Below are 9,175 nucleotides of genomic sequence, written 5' to 3'. Positions count from 1 at the left end.
GCCTGACAGAGGCTGTCAGACTCCTCTTGGCGGTGTCCAGAGCTAGAAGCCAGGGACTTGGCAAGCAGTCAGAGGTCCTGCATCAGCGGGAGCTACAGACCAGTAAACAATTTGTCTCTACTGGCTGGTGGGTCCAAGGGAAGTCCAAGTTACATGTGAATGAACAGATGCATTGGCGTGGCTGCTTAAGTCCGCTTGGAAACTCAGAACCTTTATTTGTGTTTTATTGATTTGAGTCTTCTAAGACTAAGCTGAAATTAGAATGGTTTCTCGTGTGGAGACTAAGTGTTCACTTTGCAAAAATGCTCTGGAATTTTACAGTAATTCCCATATAACTATGAGCCATGGAGGATGCAGGGAGAACACTGTTTGCTTTCTCTTTGTAGAGAGATATTGGCTGCCTTAAGAAACACCCATCGGAGTTTTATAAATAAAACATAGCAGAGAAACACCCATGGGGCACTTTTTCCCTCTAGTATGAAAGGAATTAGTGTAGTCCATAGAAAACAGGACTGTGTATGAAAGCCCAGAAAACCCTAGCATAGGGTTTTCAGGCCCCCAGGGGGCCTTAAAATACCCAAGATTGCAGAATCCAGTAGTGAGATGGCGGTGTTAGTGGTGGGGGAGGGGGAAGCGCTGGTGTCAGGAAGCGCTGAAGACAGGAAGGGGCTGTCACAGGTGTTTAAGGCTTAGGCTGCAATATTGTTTTCCTGCGTGAAGGTGTGTGATCTTTTCCTTATAACTACATATCCTATCACGCATATATAAATAAGGTGAAATACCAAAGGTTATCCCCTTCAATTATTACATAGGCATGAAAGACGAAAAGCAGAAGGAAATGTAAAAGATTACCGTATAAAATGAGATAGGGAATTAGGAAACAGTCCCTTTACATCAGTAAGATCAGATCTTTCCCTGACCCAGAACTTCTCATCTTGCCAGGAGTCCTTTATTAGGGAGTGACATGATGTTTTAGGACAGCGAGGACAAGCAATTCTGTCTGTGTGTGAGTATCCAGCTGTGTGTGTCTGGGTTGGGGGGGGTCACGTGGCACATCCCATTCCCCACCACCACCCCCCAATGCCGGATGGCCACTGCTTCTCAGCATGCCTCCCTGTAGCCCCAAGAGAAGTGTTTGGCAGTAACTGAGTTCCTGCTTCACATCTAGGAGGGCTGGAGATTAACAAGCTAGAGACTGACCAGGGGGGAGCTCTTCTAGTTATTTTAACTGTCCTGACCATTGATTTAGGGCATTCACAGGCTCCAATTAATTTCATTCATTTTGAAAAACAAAAAGCCGCCAAGAGTGCTCATGTTGTGGAAATATGGGTATTCTGATCCCATTCTTATGTTTTCATTTCTAAGAAGACTGCTGTAGTAAATTTCTTGGTTTTGAAATTACCTAAGTGCAGTCTTTTTATTGGTTAGACAGTGATGTAAAATGCTTGCATGTTTTAATGCTTTATTAATTTTTGGAGTTCACATTTTATCAGATTGTGTTTTTGTGTTTTTTTTTTTAAGATTTTATGTATTTATTTGACAGAAATTACAAGTAGGCAGAGAAACAGGCAGAGAGAGAGAGGGAAGCAGGCTCCCTGCTGAGCAGAGAGCCCGATGCGGGACTCGATCCCAGGACCCTGAGATCATGACCCGAGCCGAGGGCAGTGGCTTAACCCACTGAGCTACCCAGGTGCCCCTCAGATTGTGTTTTTATCAGAAGTTACAGGATGGTGTAGTCATTTGTAGTGGGTTTCTGAGAGCTCTCGCGAAACCAGAAACACCTCCTATGTTTGCCCCCTCCCCCTTCCTCCCTCCCTCCCTCCCTCCCTCCCTCCCCCCTTCCTTTATTCCTCTCTTTCCCACCCTCCCTTCCTTCTCTCTCTCTTCTCTCTCCCTTCCTCCATCAATCCCTTCCTTCCTCCCTTTTTCTCTGTCTTTACAGTGACGTTAATAAAAATACTGTGTGTAACAGAGGGCCCCTCCCATTTTGTCCCGAATTAGGAACGCACCTTAAATAGGTTATGAAAGAAATAAAAAATTTATTCTGAGATGCTGTGAAAAGAGGCACGTTCATAGTAATTTGGCGCTGGAAAACATCCCCAAAGGGCAGGTTCTTGGTTTTGAATATCGATCCTGCAGGAGCATTTCTGTTGTACACATTGTTTAGGTCTCCCCAAACCACAAAGAACGCCATAAGACATTTAACCTAAAGAGGACCGCTAGAACATATGAGAACACAAGCAGTTGCAGGTCAAATTTTAGGATCTGGGAGTTGAAGTGCGGGGGACTGCGCTTGCTAATATCCCACAGGTGTGTAGGCAAAGTGCCTTCCTAGGAAGGAGGTGCTGTGCTTTCAAAATATTTTCCCCAACATACATTCTGCCCTGAAATCCTTTGTTCAATGACATGGCAAATTGCTTCCTAGTTCAGGACTGAGTATTAGAGTTTAATTCATTCATACCCTACTTCTTTCAAAAGATTTGAATGGCAACAATGAAACTGAAGTTAAGATATGTGAAATTTCCATTCCTTCTACTTCTGTGACATTTGATCTAACAGGAAAAATTTCCTCATCAGTAAAATGGGAATCTGACTTGGACTGTCTGCCCTGTGAGGATGGCTATGGTGAGCTAATAGGTCTGGAAAGCACATAAATTCTTTTTTTTTTTTAATGAAAAAAATTTTTTTAAAATTTTTTTACTTATTTGACAGAGGGAGAGATCACAAGCAGGCAGAGAGGCAGACAGAGAGAGGGGAGGGGGGAAGCAGGCTCCCTGCTGAGCTGAGAGCCCCATGCGGGGCTCGATCCCAGGACTCTGAGATCATAACCTGAGCCGAAGGCAGAGGCCTAGCCCACTGAGCCACCCAGGAGCCCCAAGCACATAAATTCTTAAGTGTGATATCCGTGAAACACCACGGAAGGGCAGGCATCCTGTGGGATTTAGACCGGTGGTATTTGGGGACTACATCATTGTTGAGCTCTACTCAAGAATTGACTTACTGCATTTCCCTGAGCATGTTGGTGTCAAGTACGGAATGAACTTTCTGAGATTTTGAGTGTCCAGGAGGCCCCCTTTCGAACTGCCCAGAACAAGAGATCAAAGAAACCGCACACACTGTTTGGTTTTAAATCAAAAGTTATGATTTTATTTTTAATTTTAATATACCAAGAAAAAATATTTCTTTGAATGTTGTGAAATAAGCACTTGAAAATAACAATTCCAACATTGCTGTGATTTGCTCTGTGAGGCTTATATGGGTGAACGTCTATCTGAATATGGGCTCTGGGGCCCCGAAGAGGCTGAAGCTCCCAGTGGTTTTCAAGTTAGCAGCAAGCAACCTCCTACCTGAACATGCCCAGTCAGTCAGACCTGTCTGAAACCGACATGCCTGGGGAGCACTACTAGGCTACTTCTGGAGAGTTCTTGATTTCGGCCCACTGAGAGAAGTTTCAAGTGCCGCCAAGTGTTGGGAAAGTAACAGTGTTTAAATACCGACAGGAGTCAGGACCCCGCAATGCTGGCCTAAATGGGTTGCAGTTTCTTCAAGTCCAGTTGCTTCAGGAAAAGTTTAGTGCAACGTCATTTTGGGTTTGGATGTCCACCGAAGTGTATTTGACTGTAAGACTTTTGCCTGCCCAACGTAAAGTCCCCTTTATTAGGACCTTCCCAAACCCACACATGGGGGAGGTGCTCCCACGGTCTCTCTTTCAGTGTGAGGACAACTTCTGTTACATTTCTTTCTAAGTGTAATTCAGGAGGAAGCGAAGCCTGAGGATTATCTTTCCTCCTCCTCCTGTGAGCCCTGAATTTTCAAAGTATCTGAGGATGAGGAAAGTAATGGGATGATTCAACAGGTTCGCAAAGATTCTTTGATACTCTGCGCAGGTGTTCTTAGCCAGTTTCTTTAGCTATGTAGCTATGGGTTCTGCCACGTGGCTGGAGGAGGTTTATAATGGGAGTCTGTCACAACTGGCACTCAAAAAATATATAAATAAATAAAAATTTTAAAAAAGCTCTAACTGCACTGACACTTGTTTTACTTAAGTATTTGTACCAGCAGACAGAGGCTGTTGGTTCATTGGAAAACTGGGACCTAACACTTTGTACTGATTGTTGGCACAAAAGTGTAAGGTTGCTTTATTAGCTCTCACTTCGGTGTGTATATGACAGGCCTGTGGGGCATCCTTAGCAAAATCTCTTGATGGCAATGGGTCTGAGGCACAAGGAATCAGACCTTGTATAGGAGACAGAGCACAACCTAAGAAAGCTAAGACAGGGACTCACAGCACAAAGACAGACTCTGTTGTCCTGAACTGAGGGCAAAATAATACTGGAAACAGAGACTGGAAGGCCAGAAAGTTCTGGGCTTTCATTATGAAAATTTTCATGCAGTTATACTCTTGGGGATGGAAACTTTTTCGGGGAAATAAGTGTCTAAGAGAGACACGCTTGGGGCATCCACATACAACCGAGTGCTGAGCTCTCGGAGGCAAAAATCTACTGGATCTTCTCTCCTCTATTAACAGCTCTATTGAATCAGCACAGGGCCCATCCAACAACTCTGAGGGGAAAAAAAGGCCTCAGAATGTGCTGGAGCTGACAGTTGGACGAAACGTAGTCTCCGAGGGGAGGCTATTTTATCAGGATAAAGAAAAGATTGTAACCTGACCATGCTGTGTCTCCCAGGTAATTCAGCAGTTTAGGAATGAGGCCAGACTTCTGGAGCATTCTATTCAGTGTAGTTGACTCCAGGTGCATTGTTTCTTTGATGTGACAGGTTTTATCTTAAAGACACAATAACTGCTTTAAAAACAAAACAAAAAAAATTTGTAGCTCTCTTTCCTGGAAGTGTTCTTGCATTCAGTTCTGCAAAGCCCCTCCTCATAGGAAGTTTCTGACTCGGGACTGAGCTACATTAGTAGAGAGGTAGGGAAGCGAGAGGGATCTAATTAGTGTTTTCTTTCCCCTTAAGCAACATATATGTATGTATTATCCCTCCCACCTACCCCCCCCCATATATATAGTGGAGTGTGAATAGAATGGTGAGAGTAAATTATTTGGAATAATACCCTCAATACATGATTTTAATTGGGTATTTTGGCCTGGCATGGATGTAAATAACAGAGTGCTTACTCTTCTCTCATTTTACCCAGTAAAACTTCCTGTTCGATGAATAGAGCATTTTTCATTAGAATGTTTTTTCATTGCAAACTCATAGACTTGGGTTGATACTCACACTGAGGACATCAAATTGCATGCACTCAGATATGAAATGAAGGATGTTTGTTTTTTTCAATCCAGAAGCGTTTTCGCCATAATGGGACTGGAGTGCAGTAGAAAATCTCCAGTAGAAAGATAATCTATTGCAGCATAGTGGGGCAGTTTTAAAAACTTGCCTGCCCAAGTTTTTCTGGAATGTTAACTGACGGTAGGATCATCTATGTGGCAGTCAGTTCTCTGGTAAGATTCAGATTTGCCATGGGCTAGTGGTCCAGCCTCTTATCTCGATATAATTAAGCGGTTAAGCTGAGATGTTAAAAACACTGTATTGAACCAGAATTTTTTAAAAAAATGTTTTTCTTTCTATGAGGAAAGTTGGAAAAGCCTTTAGATTTATTTAGCCAATTTACAAACTACTTATTAGACATTCAACCTGTAAACAAAAATTCTAAGTTAACTCACAAGTGAACACAAGTATGAATTTGTAGCAAGATCAAAGTGCTTTGGAAGCATCATTTAGAGTCTATTTAAGGTCTATGCTCATTTCCTTATTCTAACCTGCACTGAAGGATCAATGATTAATCAATGGATTCAACCATTAAATTAAATCAGCCAGATAAGTTCGAATTGGTCCTTCGGTTAAACACAAGTCAGTTGTTATTTGGCCTTTTCCTCATACGAATTATTCTGCTCATTTTCTTTCATAAGAAAAAAAAGCTTATTGCACAGTATCATGTCTTTTCAGAGCTCAAAAGAACATTATTTGCAGCCTAAGAACCTCCTAGGTGTGATAGCAGGACCTCTCCTTTTAGCTCGCTTCAGTTTTCACCCTAGGAATCCCAACCCATCCACCAGTTGCTTCTCACCTATGAACCAATGTCAAGACATCATAGCGCGTCCCCGATAATTTCACATAGCTGTCACAGCTTCCCTCCCCTGCCTGGCCCCGCCCCTACCCCAGGGTCTAGCGGTCCTGACTTGGTTTGCATGGATTCTTTGTTCATTGTTCAAACCATTCACACAGAATGGGATAAAACTTTATTCTTTCAAATTTCACACATAAACAAGATGCTGAGAAAGACCGTGTCATCTCTGACAGAGAAGCAGAGCAGCTCTGTTTCATGAATGACAGCACGGTTAAAGCTCAAATAATATAAAAATAATCTGAAAAAAAATCCCTTTTACTGTACACTCTCAAATAAAGCAAGAAAGATAAACAACGGTTTTCTTTTTCTGCTAGCCAGAAAATGTGTTCCTGTTCATTTGGGCTTTGAAGTTGAGTGTACCCCACATCTGTGTGCACGTATGTGTGGTAATGCGTGTCGTCTATGCAGTGTAGCCGCTAATTGTGTCATCTAGTTTGTCTAGTCATGAAGCTACTTAACCAATTAGAATACTAGCGTATCACATTGAACAATTTTACATAATTGCTTCTTTGAAATACTAGGAATGTTTACACATTTATTTGGCTTGTAAAGGACTGAAGTATGACAGATAATATTATATTATCTAGCTTTCATTTCTCTCTCTCTCTCTTTTTTAAAGAATATGGCTCTTAATAAACTGGTTTTCTGAGTTCCAGAGCAGAAGTCCCTTTTAAAAAAATTTCTGAAGCTGACTTGAAGCAGGAAGAAGGTCTTCTGATTTGGCCAAAAATATGACGAGTATTTTATGTCATTGAAAATTTGAAGGGTTAAGTCTGGGGGAGGGGGGCTTTGTTGTCAGCTGTTCAACCAAACTTGCCATGAAGGGTTTGTTGAAGTATCTCCACTTGACCAGCAGAGGGCACTTTACACACCTCTGCGACGCTCAGGGAGCAGACGCAGATGATGCGGAAACACAGTGTTCACCCAATATCAGGAAGAGCCCTGCAGAATTCTTTTTGAAAGTCACAAAAATATAGAAAATATGGACTGTACAACAGGGCTTCACTTGGAAAGCCATGAGTGTGGGTGTGAAGTCAAATAGAGCGGGGAATACAGACTGTATCTGTTGGGTTGATCCTCGGCTCCCATCTCTTTCCCAACTGTCCTTTTCCCAGCTCAAGAATGGTTTGGGGCTGACCCTTCTTAGAGGTGATCCAGAATCCACTTTCAAATCATTTGGTCGGGTTTTAACTTTGCTATTCGGTATTTACTCTTCTGCTCAAAAGTCTGGGGCCGCTGAACCAAAGATAATCCTTCAGAGCTCATTTCAGAGTGGAAATTTCAGTGAAACCATCAGAAACGCTCAGAGGTAGAGCTGCCCCTTTAGGAACTGGTCTGCACCGTTCCCATTCTCCCAGGAAGAACCTCGGAAAAACACTGTGCCCCGTTTGGTTCTGGCAAACTCACTAGCCCGAGACTGTGCTAGGAAGGGAAAAACACCAGTCCTTCTCTTAGTGGAAATAAAATTGTTTACATCCGTCTTCACGAGAGGTGATTAAGACATCTTTTCTCATGGGGGGGCTACAGCTACGGCCTTTCTTAAAAAGGCTTTAATTTTTGCACAAGTGTTATTGATCTAGATATCCACCCTGTGTCTCTTCCATTTTGTATCTATTCTATTGGCTCCAGTTTAGTGTCCAAAGAGATTGTGTGTGTATGTGCTCGCACAGTTTAAGTAAACTTCTTTCATTCTTAGAGAAATAAAACACTTGGTAAATACTTTTTTTTTCATATAGTGTTAATAGCCTTTCTTGACCTTCTATTTCTCTCTCTCTGTGCCGCTGGCTCACTTTTGTTCTCATTTGTCCTAGAGCTGACAGTTAAGGAGGGAATGGGGTTTTCCAGCAGCAGTCCTTTGAGACGGAGGTTCACTCAGCGAGTCCTCACCCAAAAAGGATCATAAACTTACTGGGTTGAGTCAACCTTATTATCCCTAAGCTGCCTTGGGTTTTATGTTTGCTCATGTGTTTTGTTTTGTTTTAGCTGCACCATATGTGATTCCTTGTGCCATTTTTCTTTTGTCTATTGTTTTTCTTGATGACCCTGAGCTATGGTTTCCTCCTCAGTTCCAACACTATTCAGCTTTCGTTGTTTTCCTCATCTTGCCGATGTAGGCCTCAAAGAAGAAGTGGCAGAAGAGCACTAGGTAGCTGAGGTACATGAGTGAGGACCAGAAGATGTTCTGAAAGTGAGAGTAACACTGGTCATGCTGCATCCAGTAGAAGACCAGGTAGTTAACGACACAGCCCATCAGCATCTGAGTGATCTGGGACAAGGTGATGAACATGGCAAACTTCCGGGAAACTCGGAAACCCGCCGCTCGCAAGGCATAGTAAGAGTACATCACGGCGTGCACGCTATAGTTCATGGTCATGAACCAACCGCCCCCGGCTACCATGTCCTTGTAGGAATACCACGAGTACAGCAGCACAGTGATGTGGTGGTACCAGTGCAGGAAGATCAGCTTTTGCTTCCTCAGAATAATGAATATTGTATCTCCTGAAAGACAGAGAAGGACAAAAAAAAAAAAAAAAAACCTACGTGAGCCCCTTGACCATGATGTAACGATAATTCATCTTTTTCCCAAGAAAGGACATAGCTTGAACTCGTACTTGAGTGTGAGATGGACTGGGTTAGAATCCTGGATAGGTATTTACTAGCTCTGTGAGCTTGGGTAAGCTACTTGCCCTCACTATTTTCCAGTTTCTGTAAAATGGAGATAGTAATGGGGATAACAGTCGTAGCTTGGAATCGCCTAAGGGCTAATTATGATAACCAATGTGCTCTCCCGGCACATGGAGAACACGCAATAAATGTTACTTTTAGAAGGCTGTTTTACACAAAATCTTTTCAGTTTCTGACCTAGAAGGGACATGAGCAATCAAGTGCCCCAATTTCTAACTCGACTGTACATTTTAGGGAATATTATCTGGAAGAGTCAAGTGACTTCTCTCAGATCATTTGTCAATGCAGAGAGACAGATTAGAATTCGAGGGCCCAGCAAACGTTCATAGGCTTCACTAGAGC

General features: G+C 42.7%; 1 protein-coding gene across 1 annotated transcript in view; it reads right to left on the bottom strand.

Moving 5' to 3' along the window:
• Positions 1-5,593: 5,593 nt before the first annotated feature.
• Positions 5,594-9,175, bottom strand: part of ELOVL6 (ELOVL fatty acid elongase 6) — a 122,008-nt gene continuing 118,426 nt past the window's right edge. The window contains exon 5 of the mRNA XM_082728184.1: positions 5,594-8,647. Within this exon, the coding sequence (XP_082584310.1) occupies positions 8,223-8,647 (425 nt within the window). The 3' untranslated portion in view covers positions 5,594-8,222. The remainder of the gene's footprint in view (positions 8,648-9,175) is intronic.

The sequence above is a fragment of the Mustela nivalis genome (assembly GCF_964662115.1).
Source record: "Mustela nivalis genome assembly, chromosome: 4".
Lineage (NCBI taxonomy): Eukaryota > Metazoa > Chordata > Mammalia > Carnivora > Mustelidae > Mustela > Mustela nivalis.
The sequence above is the reverse complement of the archived record's forward strand: the minus strand, read 5'-3'. Positions and strand labels throughout refer to the sequence as shown.